General features: G+C 50.9%; 6 protein-coding genes across 6 annotated transcripts; 4 read left to right on the top strand and 2 right to left on the bottom strand.

Annotated features, from left to right (window-relative positions):
- The first annotated feature begins 178 nt into the window (after positions 1-178).
- Positions 179-2,923, top strand: BP01DRAFT_115914 (putative salicylate hydroxylase). The gene is made up of 5 exons (XM_025570351.1): positions 179-509; positions 560-685; positions 738-812; positions 860-1,694; positions 1,749-2,923. Exons 1-5 carry the CDS (start codon positions 390-392, stop codon positions 2,684-2,686), a joined length of 2,094 nt encoding a protein of 697 aa, XP_025434905.1. The 5' UTR covers positions 179-389; the 3' UTR covers positions 2,687-2,923.
- Positions 2,924-4,032: 1,109 nt separating this feature from the next.
- ddiA (putative DNA damage-inducible v-SNARE binding protein Ddi1) lies at positions 4,033-4,997 on the top strand. The gene has a single exon (XM_025570350.1). It carries the CDS (start codon positions 4,152-4,154, stop codon positions 4,896-4,898), a length of 747 nt encoding a protein of 248 aa, XP_025434904.1. The 5' UTR covers positions 4,033-4,151; the 3' UTR covers positions 4,899-4,997.
- A 1,246-nt stretch (positions 4,998-6,243) lies between these two features.
- BP01DRAFT_379317 (EXPERA domain-containing protein) lies at positions 6,244-7,270 on the bottom strand (the record flags this gene model as incomplete). The annotated part of the gene is made up of 4 exons (XM_025577141.1): positions 6,244-6,314; positions 6,405-6,557; positions 6,770-6,964; positions 7,177-7,270. The coding sequence occupies 4 exons, from the start codon at positions 7,268-7,270 to the stop codon at positions 6,244-6,246; spliced, it is 513 nt and encodes a 170-aa protein (XP_025434903.1).
- A 4,475-nt stretch (positions 7,271-11,745) lies between these two features.
- Positions 11,746-13,414, top strand: BP01DRAFT_333077 (TauD/TfdA dioxygenase family protein; the record flags this gene model as incomplete). The annotated part of the gene is made up of 3 exons (XM_025573118.1): positions 11,746-12,428; positions 12,497-12,831; positions 12,887-13,414. 3 exons carry the CDS (start codon positions 11,746-11,748, stop codon positions 12,997-12,999), a joined length of 1,131 nt encoding a protein of 376 aa, XP_025434902.1. The 3' UTR covers positions 13,000-13,414.
- Positions 13,415-14,562: 1,148 nt separating this feature from the next.
- Positions 14,563-19,500, bottom strand: BP01DRAFT_333075 (putative non-repetitive nucleoporin). The gene is made up of 5 exons (XM_025573117.1): positions 18,970-19,500; positions 16,431-18,911; positions 16,286-16,374; positions 15,604-16,233; positions 14,563-15,536 (listed from the first exon to the last, which is right to left on the bottom strand). The coding sequence occupies exons 1-5, from the start codon at positions 19,247-19,249 to the stop codon at positions 14,925-14,927; spliced, it is 4,092 nt and encodes a 1,363-aa protein (XP_025434901.1). The 5' UTR covers positions 19,250-19,500; the 3' UTR covers positions 14,563-14,924.
- A 101-nt stretch (positions 19,501-19,601) lies between these two features.
- Positions 19,602-20,462, top strand: BP01DRAFT_353221 (uncharacterized protein). The gene is made up of 2 exons (XM_025574128.1): positions 19,602-19,852; positions 19,971-20,462. Exons 1-2 carry the CDS (start codon positions 19,707-19,709, stop codon positions 20,374-20,376), a joined length of 552 nt encoding a protein of 183 aa, XP_025434900.1. The 5' UTR covers positions 19,602-19,706; the 3' UTR covers positions 20,377-20,462.
- The last annotated feature ends 133 nt before the right edge of the window (positions 20,463-20,595 follow it).

The raw sequence follows: 20,595 nt of genomic DNA, 5'->3' as shown, positions 1-20,595 counted from the left end.
CGAAGGAATAAATGAAAGATAGAAGTGGCTTGGTGCATTCGATGGATAAATAAATGAACGCACCCCTCACAGTTTTCGCCATGTAGGATTCCAACTATAGGTTGTGGTCTGCTCCCCGGACAGTGGTTCGTGTAGTGCACACACCCTCCGGATGTGGAGCCGAAATGGAGGAGAGCCGAGGCTGCGCGGGATTAAACCAATCCTCCCGAGAGGTGGACGACCGACCAAGTAAGGTATGCGACTGACTCTCCGCTCGTCCACGCAAGGTAAAGTCATCGTTTGGGTGTACAGTACATCATGTCGCGGCGCGGGGCCTCTATTAAAAGGGGGCAGGATGGTCAGGCGAACAACATGCATTGCTGACTTCTTGACATTTTCGTGATTGTATCATGGGTAGCATTGATCCTCAAACCACCTCTCCAGGAGGTCTGCACATTCTCATTGCCGGTGCTGGTATTGGTGGTCTGGCCGCTGCCATTGCTCTTCGCAGGCAAGGTCATCGTGTCCAGGTGCATAGATCCAACCACGTCTCAGGTCCAAGCTAACCACACTGTTGCAGCTATTCGAGCGTTCTCGTTTTGCAAATGAGATCGGAGCTGCTATTCATCTCACGCCCAATGCCAACTCCGCACTACTAGGTCTTGGAATTGATGCTGCCAAGCTCGGAGCTGTGGAAGTAGAACAGGTTAGTGTCCAGGTGCGACCAATTAGATGACTGCAGACTTACCTTTACCAAGCTGCGCATCTATAACCCAGCTGGAGAGACGCTGGCAATTGTTGACCACAAAGCACGGGCAGATAGGTGGAGAACTGTGAGTAGAAATAATCACCCTCGGCCGATACGGTCTAACGTCTATAGAAATGGTCTCTTGTGCATCGTGCCCATCTTCACGAAGGTCTGAAGAATGTAGCGCAGGGACCTGGCGCCGGCATTCCCGCCCAATTGCATACCACCAGCAAGGTGGTGGACATCGATCCCGAGGCGGCGACAATCACTCTGGAAAATGGCGAGGTTTTCCAGGGTGATGTCGTGATTGGAGCAGATGGTGTACACTCCCTTGCGAGGACGAAGCTACCGGGCACCAAAGGCATCGAGCCCTACAGCTCTGGCAAAAACGCATTTCGCTTCCTCTTGTCACGCAAAGTCGCTCAAGAAGACCCTGAGACAAAACCTCTGGCTGATATTCTCAGCGTTTGCAGCATGTGGGATTCCCACGACAAACGTGTGGTCATCTATCCTTGTGCTAACAATGAGATACTGAACTTCGTCTGCATTCACCCCGATACCTTGAGCAAGGTGAACACTGGGGCAGACTGGAACCAGGAGGCCAGTAAGGATGCTCTTCTCGATGTATATAAGAACTTCAAGCCGGAGGTGGTCAAAATATTGGCCAAGGCTGAGCCCCAGACGCTGAAGGTATGGCCCCTTTTCGACATGCAACAGCCGCCTACGTGGGTCCATGGTCGTCTGGCAGTATTGGGGGACGCCGTTCATCCCTTCTTACCATACCGCGCTTCTGGTGGCGCCATGGCCATTGAAGATGGTGTTTCTCTCGGCGTGATGCTGTCAAGGGACCTTGATCCAGCAGCAGTACCAGAGAGATTGATGTTGTATGAAAAAGCCCGATACACGCGCGCTACTACGATCCAACAAATGACTCGAGACTCTGATGGTCCTCAACCTGTCGACGAAAGTCAGTCTATTCCTTTTTCCAGTTACCTAGTCCAAGGTCACTAACCCCGCTTAGTCCGGAGAATGGAAGACTACATCTACGGGCATGACGAGTATGATCATTCGACCAACCTTTTGCGGAAGCACATTTGGAGCCAAGGGACACCCAAGTACTGGCGTCAGCCAATCGTGTTCGGGCCGATGCCCGGCCCTCGACAGGACTGGTACGGTCGAGACCGTGTCCAGAAATCTCTCAAAGCCACCTTTGAGACCGTCTCTATCAGATTCAAGACCAGTCGAACCTGCCTCCAGAATCTACTTCCCAATGACTCTTGGTCCTTCGTCGACCAAGGTACAGTAGCCTATGCGAGCTTTTCCCAGACGAAACTCCACCGCATGGACTGGCTGGGTGGAGGTGGGTACCGCCACATCGGGTTGTATATCGAGGGAGTCCAGTACAAGAAGAAAAATGGCGAAACTGTTGAGGGCACCTATTTGCCAATACTATTCGAGAATCTGACTGATCCCATCGTCAGCGGCCGCGAAGAACTTGGCATGCCGAAACTGTATACCGCAATCGATGCCCACGATCGCAGCAACTCGCATCATCTGACAACTAGCTGGCAGGGCGCAGTTTGGGGCCACTTCCACTTGGAGGATCTCGAGGATCAGGAACCAGAGATGAACACAAATCCTAATCCATCCAGCGTGGGTATACTGGTGCACCGATATATTCCCAAGGTAGGCCATGAGAACAAGGGAGTTCCTGAAGCAGAGTACCCTGTTATTGTGCCACATGCGGAGGAGGCGAAGGTGGTCCCCTCTAAAATTACTCGGCTGCGAACTACCAAGAACGCAAGATTTGAGATTGACGGTCTCAACTGGACACAGCTACCCACACTACATCACATCATTTCCCGCCTGGCTGATATCCCAGTAGACGAAGTTGTTGGTGGAAAGATTGTGGAAGGCGAGGGTGTGCCAGATGTATCGGTGGCCAAGCGTCTGGAATAGATATCGCATAGGTTATCGTGTTATACAATATTCACTTCACTGCTACAATACCGTAGTTCTCTCTGCTGGTCACGGATAGAGCCCTGAAGCATAATCAACTATTTCAGCTTGCTTGACCCCGCATAGTGAGCGGGGTAAACCCCCAAGCAGTGGCGGAGTAAAGCAGCAACACCCGCGCTTGCCAGCATTCTTTCAAGCCGTTGTTTTCCATAGAAGGCTGATCCGGTTGCTTGAGAGGGGGTCTCAAGCACAAACTAGTCTGCGGCATCACAGAAGAGGCAAACAGTGTCGTGACTGCGAGGTTTACCAGTTTAAGCACTGATTCACGTAAAATCTGGACCGAGCCTTGGCTATCTCCTACGTGGTAACGCGGGCCCCAAGACCTAGAATACGGCTCTTTCACGGCATCGTCTAGAGGTAAAATCGATGGCAAGTATGAGATGAATGATCAGTGACTTTGACCCTGCACAGCGATGCTGTCGATGTATGAGGGTCCCACTTCGACAGGCAGCACAAGCTGTAGCGTTTGGTGGTGCACATGCCTCAAGATCATACGGCCAATGGCCACTAATCTCGGGATCGTGATCAAGGGACGAACGGGAAGCTCGGCGAATGTGGCAGGTAACTTTACATGATAGCAGAAGATTTCCGTAATATGATGACTTAAGACAGTGATCAACAGGGCGATGAGCTCTGGTCAGCGGTGGTCAGCAACACGACAGCAGGCATAATGAGAGATGATATATATAGTACATGGTCTAGATTGGTCTAGAACAGTATGGTAGCGAAGACGACAATAGATTATCGCTTTCCCTGATCATACATATGAAACGAAGATGCAAAGTACGCTCCAGGTAGGAGAGGGAGGAAAGGGGTTGGGAGTCGGCCGTTCATAATTCAAAGGCATGATGGTTCATGGTTGATTGATATCGGAGTTTGTAGTTATGTGAGGGTAGTAATCCACGGTCGCAGGTTGACAAGAGGACAAGAGCAGGCGGATGACGCATGACTTGCTGCCTGCCGAATCAGGCCGGATGCCGGCCCTCCGTCCGTTGCTGCACTTCACCAGGAACCGTAACTTGCCCCATCCCACCTTTCATCACCTACGAATGTCTTTACCTTGACATAATCTTCCTTTGCACCTCTACATCCCCCCCCAACATATCCAGAACCTCTTCATCGGTGCTGTCCCCCTGCCTGTCTCTTACTCCTCCTCTCTTCACGTAAATCACCTTTCTTCGCGTGCTTCTCTCCCGGTTGTCTTTCCCTGGCTCTCTATGAACTTCTATTAGAAATCAATCACCCTTGGCATAGACTAATAGATTGAAAGCTCTCCTTCTGACTTCCAGTCACACTCATCTGTGATTTTTCTCAAACAACCTCAAAGTTACATCTCGCGTTTCTACACGCAGCTTACTTTCCTGGACTTGGGAGAGCTTCCCCGCACCGACAGCTGCACAGCATCATGTACGTCGCGAATGGGCATATTCTCGGAAGGATACATTTTCAGAAAGAAACAGTCGAGCTAACAAAGATTCTCATTACCATTAGGCGCATCACCGTAAGCGTTATCCGCCCGGATCAGGCAGATGCCGATATTATCTCCCTCGAAGTCGGAGCAGATATGACGGTCGAGCTCTTAAAAGCCATTGTTGAAAGTGAAACCTCGATACCGCCCAACGCGCAGCGACTCGTATACAACAACCAGCTCCTCGGGGATGACTCCCGTACACTCGAGCAAGTCGGCATCGGTGAGGGGGATATGCTCGGTGTCCATGTGACGCTGCGAGCACCCCCCGCGCCAACCCGAAGCATAGGAGGCCCCAGCTCTGCTGCCGCACAACAGAGTCTGCAGCGACGCCAGGCCATGACTCCAGATCCCGAGACAATCCGTCTACATATTTTGGGTGACCCTCGTGTGCGGGAAGCCGTCCGAAGGCAGAACCCGGAGCTGGCAGATGCTGCCAATGATGCACAGCGATTCCGTGAGGTCCTCACCCGACAACAAACCCGCGAGGCCCAACTGGAGGCGGAGAAGGAAGCGCGGATTGCCATGTTGAATGCCGACCCATTCAATCCCGAGAACCAAAAGCAGATCGAAGAGATCATTCGTCAAAATGCTGTGACGGAAAACCTACATAATGCAATGGAGCATCACCCGGAGTGTAAGTCGGGCCTGCAAGTCTTCAACGTATGCAGAGCTGGTCGTTAAACAAGCAGCACAGCATTCGGTCGCGTAACCATGTTATATATCCCTGTCGAGGTCAACGGCCACAAACTGAACGCCTTTGTCGATTCTGGTGCACAGGTCACCATTATGTCGCCAGAATGTGCGACCGCGTGCAACATTATGAGACTTGTTGATCGGCGGTACGGCGGCATTGCAAAGGGCGTGGGAACAGCGACCATCTTAGGCCGAGTGCACTCGGCACAAATAAAGATTGGAAGCATGTTCCTGCCGTGTTCCTTTACTGTGATGGAAGGGAAGCACATCGATCTGCTCTTGGGCTTGGACATGTTGAAACGGCATCAAGCCTGCATTGATCTCCAGCGAGGTGCTTTGGTGATCCAGGACCAGGCAGTCCCTTTTCTTGGTGAGGCGGACATCCCCAGACACCTTTTGGACGAGTTCGAGGATGAACCCGTCATCAAAGGTCCCGATGGCGCCGAGGTCGGCGCCCGGACCGGAGCGGTCACGCATCAGGCCGGCGGCAGCAGTCAAGGATCTGGTGGCTCTTCCGCGCCTCCTTCTTTCCGCCCAGCCCCACCAGCATCGCGCTGGCCACAGGATTCCATTGGGAAGATTACAGAGCTGGGCTTCACACGGGAAGAAGCGATGCGTGCATTAGATGCCGCCAACGGGAACCTGGACGAGGCCATTGGATTCCTGATTTGATTGGATGATGTCACTCACGACTTGACGTGAATTCCTTGACTTGGCGGGGCGAGGCCTGGCCATTCTCATTGTTACCGCTCAATCTGATCTATCATCGCTGCGCCAAATGTGCACAGTGTGAGCTGCGATTTTTTCCCTGTCAAGGTAACAAGTGGTCTCCTGATGTTACTCGCATTTTGGCCCTGTGACCTTGGGATTTTGTTGCGATGGAGGCATTTACGGGGCGGACTAGATACCAGTCACCATTTGCTTTCTTTAGAGGAGTGCCGTCTCGCGGTTGCAACATTTTCTTTCTTGGCCAAACTATCCTGCAAATTACCCTGCAGGCGCTCTATTTCTCATCCTTATCATGCAATTTTTTTTCCCACTTTAGAGTCAGTGTGGCGGGTTCTGCTGTTTCCCGGGAAGCAGCCGGAACCTGTGCAGCAGCGAGCATATATGCCACAACAAAATAGCCCGGAGCTATGATAAGGCAAGTCGGTACCATTGCGTGCCTATACCAAATGCACTATAGCGATTCGTGTGCCTATGTCGTATGTGAGAGTTTTTCTCCCTCAATGCCTAGCCAGCGGATCACCAAGGTGGCTATCTCAGCTGGCAGCTTGGATCGTCACGAATTTAACTAAGTAAGTTAAAAACCTATAGGCTGCGTAACAAGACGCTACTCCAACTTGGATTTGAGCCCAAGTCGCTCGCGAAGTCTACAAAACATGTCAACTGCCATGAATGCGCCTAAAATTAGAATCATGAGTCAGCCTGACTCCTCTGTCCAAGGTCCACAACGAGAGAAAGAATCCTGTTTGGATTTCAGGATATCCTTACCAAGAGCGACATAAGGACCATAGAGCATGGTGATATTCTGCTTCTGGACGACCGACCGGTCCGTCCAGCTCCAAACCTCCACCAGGCAGATAGCAGAGGTAAGAAAAGATTGCACGCCGAAAACAAGCAGATTAACAGGGACAAGAGGGTTGTCTGTCATCGGAATAAGCACACAGTGGAAGAAAAAACGGATGGAGACAGGGCTGTGATGTAAGGGGACGTTCGGGGGGGTGAATGGGGAGGGGGGAGGTAAGCGGGGAAAGAAAAAAAGGGTCGATCATGGACTCCCCCCAAGAAGACAAAAAAAGATCCACCCACTGCACCCATGAACAATACTCGTACATCCAACTGCATGGTACACATACCTTTTTTCAGGCCGCGCAGAGCCCAGATACTAAGCGGAACATGGTAGAATAGTTCCATCAACAGGAAGAAGGTGAACCAGGCCGTTGGCGTTTCCTCGAAGAATTTGTCATGATAGGTATCAATGTAGAATTCGCGAAGAGTCACGCTAAGATCTGACTGAAGAAAAGCCGGCAGGATAGGTGCGGCATCGACCACTGATTGTGTTTTGCGTAAGTATGTGTGATTATTCCAAATTCCAAGTCAGTGTTGTTTTCGCCCTCTCACTCTCTCCGGTTCTAGTTACTTCGGGAGGTAGAGTTGTACAGAATAACAGTCTTCCTGCATTGGACAAGGGCAGAGGAGCAAAAGGGTTGTCTCGGCAGTTTAGGGGACAATTCCCGACCGACCGACTAATTAATTGACTTACAAAAGATGATAGGGACATGGATGGCGAAGAATGCGAAGTAGACGAGGTCGCGTTTTCGGCTCCACAAGGATACGGGAGCAGTGGCAATAGCCATGGTTTAGTTTGCGAATAGTTTTCAAGGTTCTGCGCAATTGCTCGAGAGAATGAGGAAAGTGGAGGGAATCAATACTGAAGACAATCCAAGATGAGAAGCAAACAGTCTCTCATCTACGGAGTACATCATAACTAGGTAGAGACACTGACAAGTTTTGCTTTGGGAAAAGTTGATGTGTGGCTACACGGTAATCAGGTGATCGATCCGCTGGGCTCAATGGATCCATGATATCCAGTACAGCTGCCAAAAGGGGAAAAGCAAACAAACCAAAATAACACATCTCACATGACTCGACTCTTTGAATCCTCGACAATATTTGTCCAAAAGTCCCCACAGCATAAGCACCATCTTCGTACTATTTTCGGGAAATCGAGGAGTCAAAAAAGGAAAGGAGATCAGAAAAGAAACAGAATTATCCCCTAGTTCCCTTCTCCCCGCCGTTCGCCTGACCCGATCGACTGGGAAGAGACTGACAGACAGTCGACAGGCACGCACGATCACAAAGGATGTTTGCTTTTTCCCCCTCCCTCTGCACGCACCATGAAATCCCCCCCTTTGCATTACGAAGTAAGTCCTAAACATAGCTTAAGCTTAGCCTTGTCGAATCTACGAGCGCCTGTCAGTTAAGCTGTCTGCCTGGACCCCCGGGCTCTGATTGGGTTTTACTTTAGTATGCATTCCAGCAAATGGTCTAAAGTACCCTGACCCAACAATTTGAGAACAGGCGATGCGATGGACTAGTTCGATTTCGCCCCATAATCGACCTTGCAGCAGATCTTATTCTGTCTAACAATCTTATCGCCTTATGAGACACCTCAGGCTCTGTCCACGATGGGTTGATCCCATTATCAGGGGATAAACCCGCCGACTACCTATCTCGAAAGTGATCTCTCATTCTTGAGCGGCCCGAAACTGGACGTGTGATGTGTGTGCGCCCTCACCGCAACTTGTGACGCCCCCTTGACCCTCGTCCTTTACGCTCACCTCCTTCTCCCCGGTAAAGCTCGATGATGCAAAAGTTCCAATGGAACTTTCGATTAGTGGCAACTTCCCCCCCCCACCGAGGCGATCGTCTTTCTTCCGATCTCTTCTTGGACCGGAAAGCGGCCTCACTTCGTACTGTGAGGCGACAAAGGTACTGCAAGGATAGACAGTGGACATCCGCCACAGAAGGTGGATCTCTCTAGGTCAATTAACGGATGAAATATGTGTACTCCATACAATTCCTGCAGCCCCCATTGACGCGGATCCAGGAAGTCAACCTTGACATCGGTGTTCGATTAAGCCACGCTTCCCGATCATGAGACAAGGGTTAGATTATTCTGTACTCTGAGAACTCAATGGTAGTGAAAGACGGGAAGGTTGACGCATAGCGCCACACTTTGTGCCACTAGCCGTCAGTCCATTCATTGTTGCAGTTTCAGTGCTCCGTGCGGGTTATTGGCCTGCTAGTCCCGGTTCCCGGAACGGTACCGCTGCTGGTCATGGATCCCTTGTATCCCACACGGAAAGCTAGTAAGATGAATGTACTCCGGAGTATAGTGGCCAGTGGTTCACATGGTGATTCAGCAACTGAATCAAGATTTGAAGCACAGCACCCCGTACTAGTTGTTGTTGCAAGCAGTCAACATCTAGTGTTGAACATCTCCCTGACGTCCGATTTGGGAAATTCCTTCGGGATTCTCTCGGAGCATCGGCCAATGTTGCTGTCCATTGCGTAAGAAGATCGTGAAAAGCAAACTGTGACGCGATCTAGAGCGGGCTGCCACAGGTCATGTGCCCGGAAACCGACTTCGGCCATGTCTCGAGATTGAGCTAACCGATGCAGGGAGTAAAGGATCCCAAAGCAAGTAACATTTGACAGAGAATTAGTTAGGACAACATGCCCGCATGCACAGCTGTTTCCGATGGCTGCTCGATGGCAATTCGACGCCCTCGGTTCTGGATTTTCTGGATAGGAGGGTCACCGAAGTGGGGAAATTGTATGCAGTTCAAACCGCGTCGGCTGGACTTGGTGTTCATGATCGCACATTTTCGGGTCAAATGCTCCTCCGCCCTTCCTTCGAGGCTTCTGTGGGCCTTCGACACTATCTGGGAAATGTTCTAGAGAGCGACTTTGGGCGATCCGTCTCTGCCGACGAATAGACACATTAACGTGGCTGGGTGGAGACAACCTTGATGGAACCCCGGACATTCAACCGCATTCCCGAATGGAAACGAACGTCACAGGGGGGCTTGCAAGAGCGGATCGGCCTGGCCCACTGTTGAGCCTCGGTCTAATTTGTTCGGTTGGTACCCTTAATTCCGCGACGAGTACCGGTATGTTGAGTATGCAAGCATGGAAATTGGCGATGATCAGGAATCCCTGTACCACCACGCCTTCGCAACCGCGCCTGGATGGCTTCTGCAGGTGGGAATGTCTCGAATGGTCTCACTCAAACTACGTACGGAGTAAATGACATTGAATTTGGATTCGGCGACGATGGTATAAACGATATACCGGTTATAGTTTCTGTTCAGATTGGGATATATCCCTCCTAAGACCAAGGGCTCGAACTTGGACTCAGTGTAATGAAGTCGCGGCTTGTCGTCACTGCGTGAGAAAACTCGAGAACAAGTAGTGCCACACGACAGGGATTTTCCAAATGCAAGCACGCAAGTCAGGCTCAACGTTGTACGGGCTATCATGTCCGTGGCCTAAGGCTCAGACAGATCATTCCATCCATCCACTAACCAACGAGATAGCCTTGACGCTGCAGAATTCCAGGAGGAAGGACATTTGAATGACTTTCCGGGCGCAAGTACGTCCTCAGAGTCTCGTAGGACAAAGCATCCGCAGGCCTGGAAGCCGGAAGATTACCAGGCTGCTGCCCAGTGATGCAAGGACCAAGAAAAGCACGATAGCCAGAGCTACCAAAAGCTGCAGCGACGGCGCATCGCGCTTCCACCTACTGCACAGGATCGGTTCCGCGGGCTTTGGTGCCAGCAGAAACCACCAAAGTCAGCGATATTGGCCCAACGTGCTTGCTGCAGGGTTCCACTTCGTTGTTCTTGTACGAATTATATGAAAGAAGGAAGAGAAAAAAAAAGAAAGGGAAACGAAAAGAAAAAAGAAAAGAAAGAAAAAAAAAAAATCCCGGGTTTCTTGTTATCGATCATCCTGAACTGGTCGGGGAAGGAGAAGGAAGGGAGCGGTGAAACGATATGTGTCAATTGAAAGTGCAATTGAAAGAAAAGTGAGGGTAACAACTTAGTAGTCAGAGTGAGTTGTTACTCCTAACCATCTATGGATAATGGGAGCCAGTCTCTCGGATTCGGCCAAGAAAACAGGTCAACAACTTACTATTCTGGAAGACGCTCAAAAGACACCCTAGAACGGTCGATCCCTCAATCAATGTCCGAGATAATCTCCAGTGGTAACCCTTCCAGTGGCCGTCCGATACGGACAGGACGGATGCTTGCTGGGGAACTTAGTGGGGAGGTCCACGGTTGCTGGGAGGGAAATCTGAAGTCCACTTTCTTTTCCTCGATTGGGCCCTTGACCGCTTCTCCTTACCAGGGAGCTTCAAACTAGCCTTTCCGCTGGGTGGGTTGCTTGCCTCTAAGTTACTGTACAGTGTACTGTATTCTCGGGCGCGCTTCCGAGAGAGCGAGCGGGCTGGCTGCCACTTCCTCCCTCTCTCCCTCCCTCCCTTGTTCCGACTTTCCTCGACCTGTCTACTATTATCTATCTGTCTGATCATCAGCCGTATTGGAATCTGTATGAGTCCGACTCCATCTTCTCTCTCCTTTTTTGGTATTATTCGTTCTTATCCTTTTCTCTGACTGGCTCGCATTCGTGCCGCCGCCCCCTCCTCCCTCCCTTTCCCCCTTCAACCCCCCCCCCCCCCCTAGTCTACAATCAGCTGCCGTTATTACCTGTAGAGACCCGTTTAGCATTGAATTCTGTACCCCTGTCGTCATGTCTTCTTAGAGGATGGTTCTATTTTCCTTGTCCGCCGGGGAGACAATCTGGTGTGTCTCCCCCAGCGCAGACTTTCCGCTCCGGCGACGATGGAAGGGATAGCATAGCATTCAGTCTACCTTTCTGGGCAATAGCCAAGCGATTCCCGGCAGATGCACTGAAATTTAGCGCCACCGTGATCATATCATTTACTTGCTTGTGTTTATAGGTTGCGCAGTGCTTTGTTGCGATGATGACGAGACGGTGAAGTAGAGCTCTCGATTGACATCTATATATTGCTCCTCATCCACCTTCAATCGATCAACCTATTCTTTATTTCTTCCCTTCCACAGTTCAGGGTCCAAATCAATAAAGACTCATCTCCTATTAGTATCATCTCGAACTTTTCCCCTTCGTCACTGCAAACAACACCAATAACCTTGACGAACTTTTCCAGCTTCAACCCTTTTATAAGCATCCTCCCTCCATCCGCTAAGACCAAGTCTGGGACGAAGTCACCAAGACAAGAACAATGCCGTCCACAGCCCCCATTCTCCGGCCTAAAAAGGCGCAGGCCGTCAATGCCCATGAGGAAGAGGACCCGATCAGCTACGATATCAACATTCCTTACGTGGACGTCACGAAAGAAGTGCATTCCCGCACAAGATATCCCGAGTACCTCCCCACATGGGACAAAGTGTGGTTTGATCCGCTTCCTCCCTTTGAGTACCAGGATCCCGCCCTACGCGTGAAGGACAAGAGCAAGCCCAACCTTCTGACCCCCGACACCAAAGTCACTGAGATTCAACCCCGCATCGGAAGCATCGTGGAGGGAGTTCAACTGAACCAGCTGTCGGATGCAGCAAAGGACGAATTGGCACTGCTCGTTGCAGAGCGCAAGGTGGTGGCGTTCCCGAATCAGGATTTGATAGATGCCGGTCCGGAGGAACAAGAGGCATTCATGCGCCACTTCGGCAAGCCTAACTACCAGCCGGTCTCTGGCTCCGTGCGCGGTCACCCTGGATTCCACATCATTCATCGGGATGGAAACCGGGAGGAGATTTCACGCTTCTTGGAGCAGAGGACCACCACCACGCTTTGGCACCAAGATGTCAGCTATGAGATTCAACCACCTGGCTATGTCATGCTAGGATTGTTGGAAGGTCCTGAGGTGGGCGGCGATACGGTCTTCTCCGCAACGGATATGGCGTACAAGTAAGCATACTCTAGCACCAATCGACCAGAACACACATCATGCAGAGGCTGACCAGGTAATATGGCAGGCGCCTTTCTCCCACCCTCACCTCGTGGCTGGACACATTGCGGGCGACTCACTCCTCTGCCAAAATGATCGGTCACGCTCGCATGACTGGCAGCTTGGTGCGCAAGGACGCTGTCGACACCGTGCACCCCCTTGTGCGCGTGCATCCGGTAACAGGCGAAAAGTGCCTGTTCGTCAACGGAGAGTTCATCACGAAGATTCAAGGTCTGAAGGAGCCTGAGCAGAAGTGGCTGATCGACTTCCTCATGCAACACATCATCACCGGGCACGACTTCCAGGCCCGAGTCCGATGGCAACCCCGGACAATTGTAATCTTCGACAACCGCAGCACCACACGTACGTTCTCTCCAGGCAGAGACTGAGTCATCCTTGCTAATCTTTCTCCTCGCAGATTCGGCTATTGTTGACTACCTAGACGACGATAACGGTGCGAAGCTTCGCCACATCTTCCGCATGTGTGCCTTGGGCGAAAAGCCCATTCCGGTTTACGACCAGTTCGAGTAGGATTTCGTTCCAAACCTCCGATGCGCCTCTTGCCGCAAATGCTTCCTTCTCTACATTGCACAACTAGAACGGATGTTCGAAGCGACTGGCCATATCAGAGTCTGGGATCATCGACTTCCCTGCCGCTGTGCTGACGAACAATTCTTTATAATATACCCTCGTTCCTGGGTTCAATCTCCAGGAGTTTCTTCTTACGTGATCCTTTCTTCTTTTATCTTTTCTAATATTTGACTTGATCTTTCGTTTTGACCGTTCGAAATTGATACCTCAGTCTTTGTGCTGTTATTGTTGTCGTCGTTGTGTGTTCCCCATGCGACTTTGAATAGACCGATTGATCATTGGATTTTTACATACCTAGACCGGCGGAATGTGCGGGGGAGATCTCGAAAAGTTCGCGTTATTTTTGACCTGCAGGATTTCGTTGTCTAGAGACTTGGGCCAAGCCCACTAACTAATCACTTCACTTGGTTTTATGCTTGATGTGATCCTCCACCTGGATGTATTTCCGAGGGGAGAAGAGACTCATCGTACTGATGCATCGTCCTCTCGCCAGCTTTGACTAGCTCCATCTGGGGTGTGAGGTGTATGGGATAGTAACTACCTGATTCAAATACATAATTGTGAACTCTTAATTTTTGACGCTCCGAGGGAACTCTCCCTTATTCTATGCATTGTTTGTTGAGACATACAATTGTAATTTGAAGCATAGGAAACTACCAAGGTGATTGGCACACAACTGCTGCCACTGGGCTGCAAATTTGCCGCCCGCGGACCACACGATGCTAGACATACCTCCGCCCTACGTGACCAATTTTTATTCTCGGTATCTCCGGCATGGTACATGAGTATTGAAGGAACTGCTAAAGCCGGGGTGCTGGATTTGTGTCTGCAGTCGCATCAACCGACTTGCTATCCTACAGCCGCCTCCCATCAACTCGCACCCCCTTACTCAATCTACCTTATGTTTATGGAGATCAGACCGCCAGTAAATGGCTGGCTTGCCAGATTCAGTCAGAGAGAAAGGTCCGTGTCCCTTTTCGCTCGCTGCTCGTCAAGGATATCATATATTCATGTCTTGACTCCTTCCCTTCTCCTTGCCTTCCTCTGTCTCCTCCAAAAGAGGTTTAGGATGACGGCTCGAAAGAGGGAGCGAAGCCGAAAATGGTCCAGGATTCTTGACACGAAGACAAAAGATGGAGGGAAAGCACACGAGAACTAGTGGAATGGGGGAAAAGCAGAGGTCAACAAGAGGAGCAAGAAAGGTTTACTCTCGGCTTTTTTGGCCAGTACAGTACAGTGTCAGCCGTTGATCTCCTTCCAGGGGTGTGCGTCGTATCAATATCCCTCCAGTAGAGTCCTTGCTGCTGCTATACAGCCGCCTCTTCCGAAAGGCATAAGGAAAATATAATTCAGCGGGAAGATACAGTAATGAGAGAGATTATGCGACTTGTTCTTGATACTCAAGGCTCTTTCTAATTATGTGTACACATGTGTGGAGGATAAGGATCACGCGACCTGTAGCCACGGGTAGGTGTACCGGTCACATGATTTTTTGAGTACTTACTAAGCCATTTTGGGTCGCGCGAGCCAAATAACGAGACGACCAGCCCTCATCTGCACCCACCTTATCTATAACTAGGTAACCATATGTGAGGATGAACTCATCGGAAGAATACTCCACTGCACTTGAAATCCCTCTCATCTGATTCAGCAGTTGGTACAAAGTTGTAAGATCAGAAAACTGAAAGAAAGGGAAAACAAAAATAAGGAAACTCCATTACCCCTTTTCTATCGCTCGCTGCCTTCCTGTTGTTGGGGACATGAAACATGCAAAAAAAAAGAATGTAAGGAAGGTGAAATTTGAACCGTGCTACCTAATCATCAAATCCTATAATCCGATTACAAACACACATTCACACACTATATTACCGCAATATATCCTGGACCTTAGTCCGGAGCTCGTTGGCAACGCGCAACTGATCGGGTGGAATGCCGCCGCCCTGTTGGATCAGAAGGAGAGTCTCAAGGACGCGGTTAGCGGCGGTGTCACTTCCAAAGACTCGGCCACCAGGGCGGACGGTCTCGTGGTACCAGTGCTGAATGAGGTAGAGGAGGTCCTTGGCGATGTATCGCCGATTGTTGCCCTGGAAAGGCGCTTCGTCTGTATAGTACATGCCCTCGAGGACAGTGAACATGGTCTCATGCGTGACGTTCAGATCGAGAAGAAGGTCAATTATCCACGTCGGGGGGCCCACGTCACGCTGGTGCTCCAAAGCGTAGCGCTCGAGCATGGGCAGGATGACTGGAATGGGCATGATGGAGTCCGACATGCGGAGTCGGCCGCCAAGATTGCGAATCTTGTCGATCACCGCTTCGTATGGTTGAGGTTCGCCCCGCTCCAAAACTTGGTTGTGGAGGTCTTGTAGAAGATGTTGCCAGGTGGACTTGATGTCAGCCGCGTTGCGGTGGTCGGCGTGGAAGAAGATCTGGAGACAAATGTCGTAGTAGCTGCCAGGGTCGGCGATTGTATTGAAGAGCTAATAAGCGGCATTAGAGAGCTTCGTGACGGGTAAAAAGGAGAATTTATGGAGAATGAAAACATACAAAGCTGATATCCTTGATGGACCCGTCGACTTCCTTCAAGATCTCGGCTCTGGGTTCCGGCGCAAGCCGAGGATCGTCTTTCAGGCGTTGCAAAACATCGTCCTGGATGTTGGCAACATCAATCAGATTAGAAGTTTCCTGAACCAGCCTCTGACGAGCCTGTCGGCTGACATCCGGGGTGAATATCGAGGCGTTGGCCCGAGCCCAGCCCAGATACTCAATTCTGCGGCTTAGAGGAAGGTTAAAGCTACTCTGCGCAAGTTGGAGTTGAACTTTAGCTGCTTCAAAGAATCGTTGGGACTGAGCAAAGTAACGCCAGAGAAGATCGGCATGTTCGATGTCCTCGTCGGCCCTGCGCTCAAGGTAGGTGATCACGAAAGGGGAGTCGGTCTGGAGCAATCGCTCACTCCAACCTTGTTCAAGGTACCAATCATATAGAGTGGTCAAAAACACCTCATCTCTGGATTCGGAAACCACACCGTATGCCTCGTTCCTGCGCTTAGCCATGACTGTCAATTGTCCGTCGACAACACCGATATCCTTTGCCGTGTGCTTATCGACCGCGATGATAACCTTGAATATGAGATCATAGCATTGCTTCCGATATTGGAAGTACTCGATACGAGTATCCTTGAGGAGTGGTTAGCCTTAGAGAAGTAGTACAGGTCAGAGGATGGCTTACATCAGCAGGACGACCATCAACAATCCATGCGAGGGCCAAGTTGGCCTTGTCTGAGCGAGCGGCTACATTCAAGGCGAGTTGAATCGCACCTAAATTAGTTGTTAGCAACATATCTGATGCTCGAAAACAATTTCACAGGTCCTACCTGCGAAGAACTCGTTCTTGATGTAGCCTTCAACCGCAGAGACCAGGTAGTCCATCGGCAGATTCTCAGATACGTCCTGGAACAAATGAAGACTCTCGTTGAGCAAATTGCGGCCAAGCTCCGAGTTGGAGCCCACTTCGGTGGCTCGTTTCAACAACTCTTGAGCCTTGAATATCACGACATCCTCGGCACTACAGAAGCTGCCGCACCTCCGCCGCAAAGCATCGGCTACCGTTTCAACGTTGGAGCCCTTGGCAATGTTCCGGTTCACAATGCCCTTCACCAGCTCCTTGGCAATCTCATGACCCTTAGCGGTACTGAATAGCTGCTCATACGTGAGTTTCATGAAGCGCTCCTTCGACTCCGCGGGCAGGGCGGCCACAATCTCGTCCACGCGTTCATCGAAAAGAACAGAAACAAAGGAAATGCCTTCAATGGTGTGAGAAACAAGTTGAACAAGTGAATGCAATGCGCGATGTTCCCCTTGAAGAGCAGTCTCTTCTTGTTTTGTGGAAACCCGCGTCAGAGCCTCGGGTCCGCTCAGGCCTGTAATAAAGTTCTTGTTTGTCTTGAAGAACTCTTGCAGAGCAGATAAATCTCGTTGAATAGCTTGCAATTTGGCCGAGGGCACCGATGAAACTATAGTTTCCGTGCCAATGGGCGGCGTCTCTGACTGTCCAATTTTCGCGATCTCTTTCTTCCAGATAGAACGCAATAATCTCGAAATGTATAGCGCAAAACCTGCATGACGTGGTGAAGTGAGGACGGTATCAATGGCGGGTGTGGAATTGTCGGCCACAGCGTTTTCGTTCATTACAGGCTTGCCTCCGTAATCAATTATGACCTTGCGTGCAGCCTCCAAGACATGCGGATCATTTATTTGTGTGAGTCTAGAGTCACTCGACACCTCAACTCCTTGGCCACAAGCAACCGCCAGGGCTGTGGCGACCATTTCGCTCCGGCCGTATATACGGACGAAATTGTTGGCCATACCATCCAACCCGTCGTCGCCATCGCCACCATTTCTCAACAAGGCCGCGAAAATATCAACGAGACGCCGCCTGCGAATGATGTGAATGCCATTGTTGGTAAGGATGGCAATCTCGGCCACGGGTTCATCGAACTGGACAGCCAATTCATTACCAAACCCACCAAAAGCCATGGCGGCCTCTGTGGGTGGGGAACAGACTCCAACATCTTCCGCTCTGCTGCCTAAAGATAGCCAGACTGCCGTCTCGCCAGCCTTGGAACTAACAGTTTCTTGAGAGCGAGCCACCCGTCCAGAATCGGGGGCCGAAATGAAGAGAGAGTCTGATGTGGCAGAATCCTTGGAGGTAAAGCAGAAGAAGTGGCCTGGGGGGTAGCGTACCGCGAACCGGGTGGGCTGTAAAGTATGAACAGGAACTCTGGCTGCTATTGTGGGGTGATAGCGTGCCTGGCCTTGAAGCCCTTGCGAAGCTGCCAGTTGACTTGAAGGAGCGGTGTCCAATGGAGGTGTTTTAACATGGTGGGCTTGCATGCTTGTGGGAGCGCTTGCTCCATCTGGCGCTGAAGCCCAACTGTAGGATCCAGTAGCGCTGAGGTAGATACGGTAGCCTGTCGCAGTAGTAGCCATCAGATGATATCGGGACGCTTCGGCTGCCAGGATAGGACTGATAGAAACAATGGGAACTTTACTGTTAAGGGTTTCGTTTGACGCGATGATATGCCCAATGTTGGCGTAAATATCTTGCGCTTTCTTTGTAATGGCGAGAGCAAGACTACCGTCAGGCTTCATATGGAAAACCCTAATTGTGGACAGCGACGAGAGAGTATAGAGCAGCTTCCTCGTATCGTCTATTTCCATTTGCGCGACATGTTCGGACGACTGTTGTGTGAAGCTCACGGAGGGAGTCAAGGCAGCCACAATGCGGTACCTGACACGGTTGACCGCCGAGCAGCGGCCCTTGAACCACTTCTCCTCTTGCTGGTAGACGAGCTCGTAGACATCATTGTCGGAGATACCGCCGAAGAAAATGCGACCGGTGGAATCTGATGAGGCCAGTTGATCGATCTCTAACCCTCGAACCGAGGCCGACATTCCGGTTTGGTACAGAGTTACTTGACGTGCGCCCCCAGGGGTGGTCTCGCAGCCCATGCCCAGCAAGATGATGTCAGCCGTGGTGCTTATGACCAGCAGATGGGTGATAGTGGGCAAGAACACTTTCGGACGAGGCTTCGCTAGCTTGACAGTGATGATGCTGTTTGGTTGATCTTCGAAACCAACCAGCTGCGGGTTAGGGTGAGTGTAATCCCAAATATAGAGAGCATTGTCAATTGCAACCCAGGCGTGATTCAGCTCGGCGAAAAGCCCCATATTCGTCGACACTTGCGCTCGATTGTATTGATCAAAAATCTGATCAGGGATATTGTACATTTTCACCTTCTGGAATGGAGCCCATGGTGACGATGTAGGAAGATCATAGTCGGATGAGAAGCCTTCTACAAAGGAGGGTCAGCCGCGGCTGTGCCAGCTTTGCGATCACAGAGGTCAACTTACGGGACAGAGAGTTGTCCAAGTCCGGGTAGCGAGACTCCTGGGCGAGAGTGTCATTGATAGTTCGCGCAGCGCGCTGCTCCGTGTTCAGCAAGCTCTGCTTGGGCTTTGTTTGGACTGCAGTGAAATTAGGAAGCTGGATGGGAGACGGTGGGTCGTGTGCGGCGGCTTGTTGGGAGGTCAATGCCGGCGCCGTCGCGCCAGTGTTGGGTGCCGGTGTTTGAAAGTATGCGCCAGGGAGTGGCCTCTGAGGGGTAAGGGCTGGTAGAGTTGGATATGACATGATGCCGGCAATAGACGGTAACCGTATACGGTGGTTTGGGCAATGGATCGCGCTCTCCCCGGAGAGGTGGTTGAAGATTCGGGGGTGGCAGCGCAATGACGTGACGGTGAAGGTCTCGATCCAGTATAGCTAGACAGGCGGAGAGGAGGAGATGTAGATAAAGATCGAGATAAAATAATATGGAGCACCAATTGTGGGCTCAGGAAGTGGTGTTCCGCAACGAGGGATGGTGTGTTTAGCCGGGCATGAAGCCGTGAATCGAGCAGGATGAGAAACAAAAATGTGCACGGGCCCCAGGCGGAGGGCGGACGGAGAGCTTCTCTTCCGCCTTGGAAATATCATAATGCTTCTAGTTTATATGGGTCCGCCAGCGTCATTAGTTCCACTTTCTTAGAACCAAAAAATAAATTCGCATATCATTGTTCTGCTTTTTTTATATATTTTCTTGACCCCGATCATGTTGACAGTTTTACGATCAAGTTCTTCCCGTCTGGGTTTGCGCCTGGTGCGCTGGAGCTCGACCGACAGCCCGGTCCTGCCGCCATTGATCACCAAGCTGAGAACCGACCTCAAGACGGCTATGAGAGCCAAGGATACCCCTAGGTATGGCCCATGCGATCTGCAGGATGATACAAGCTTCGAGAGAGAAGACGCTGAGAGAGAAGACGCTGAGAGAGAAGACGCTGAGAGAAAAGACGCTTACTGACTGCGCGCCCCTCAGACTGAACGTCGTCCGGGCTTTGATCTCTGAAACCAACAACGCCGCCAAGACGTCCTCTCCCATTCAGACCGATATTCAGCTCTTGTCTCTTATTCGAAAACGCATTGCCGCCTCCAAGGAAGCTATCGAAGAGTTCAAGGTTGAGAATCGCCCTGAGCTCCAGGATCTTGAAGAGAAGCAAGTAACGGTCTTGGAGGAATACGGTGCTCAGGTGGAAACCATGAGTGCAGATGAAATCAAGCAGATTGTCTCTCAGGAGGTCTCCAACTTGAAAGAGGCCGGCAAGAAGGTCGAAGTTGGCTTTGTGCTTAAGTCTCTCTTTGCTTCCGGTGGTGCGCTGGATGGTAAGCCAGCTGAGAGAGCCGAGGTTGCCAGAATCACAAAAGAGGCCATTGCTTCGGCTTAAGATGCTTAATGCTGGCATGTATAATTATTAGTTACTTGTACTATGACAAAATGAGGCTCTGGGACAGTATTTCGTCCATGTCAAAAGCCCCTGACCGGACCCGTGAATTTCCAGTGTGACGACATACATCTAAACAATGGATAGGACGAGTATGTAGTGGGAAGTCAAGGCTCTGGTGTTTCAGGCATGGACAAGATCTAGTGCATAGTGATCGGCATG

This window comes from Aspergillus saccharolyticus (assembly GCF_003184585.1).
Source record: "Aspergillus saccharolyticus JOP 1030-1 unplaced genomic scaffold BP01scaffold_3, whole genome shotgun sequence".
In the NCBI taxonomy this organism is placed as follows: Eukaryota; Fungi; Ascomycota; class Eurotiomycetes; order Eurotiales; family Aspergillaceae; genus Aspergillus; species Aspergillus saccharolyticus.
The sequence above is the reverse complement of the archived record's forward strand: the minus strand, read 5'-3'. Positions and strand labels throughout refer to the sequence as shown.

Coding starts and splice junctions, on each gene's coding strand:
- BP01DRAFT_353221 (XM_025574128.1), top strand. CDS start 19,707: ATGTTGACAGTTTTACGATCAAGTTCTTCCCGTCTGGGTTTGCGCCTG. Junction 19,853..19,970: donor AGAGCCAAGGATACCCCTAG/GTATGGCCCATG, acceptor CGCGCCCCTCAG/ACTGAACGTCGTCCGGGCTT.
- BP01DRAFT_333075 (XM_025573117.1), bottom strand. CDS start 19,249: ATGTCATATCCAACTCTACCAGCCCTTACCCCTCAGAGGCCACTCCCT. Junction 18,912..18,969: donor CTTGGACAACTCTCTGTCCC/GTAAGTTGACCT, acceptor CCTCCTTTGTAG/AAGGCTTCTCATCCGACTAT. Junction 16,234..16,285: donor TTGATGGTCGTCCTGCTGAT/GTAAGCCATCCT, acceptor CCACTCCTCAAG/GATACTCGTATCGAGTACTT.
- BP01DRAFT_115914 (XM_025570351.1), top strand. CDS start 390: ATGGGTAGCATTGATCCTCAAACCACCTCTCCAGGAGGTCTGCACATT. Junction 686..737: donor GAGCTGTGGAAGTAGAACAG/GTTAGTGTCCAG, acceptor ACCTTTACCAAG/CTGCGCATCTATAACCCAGC. Junction 813..859: donor GGGCAGATAGGTGGAGAACT/GTGAGTAGAAAT, acceptor TAACGTCTATAG/AAATGGTCTCTTGTGCATCG.
- ddiA (XM_025570350.1), top strand. CDS start 4,152: ATGTACGTCGCGAATGGGCATATTCTCGGAAGGATACATTTTCAGAAA.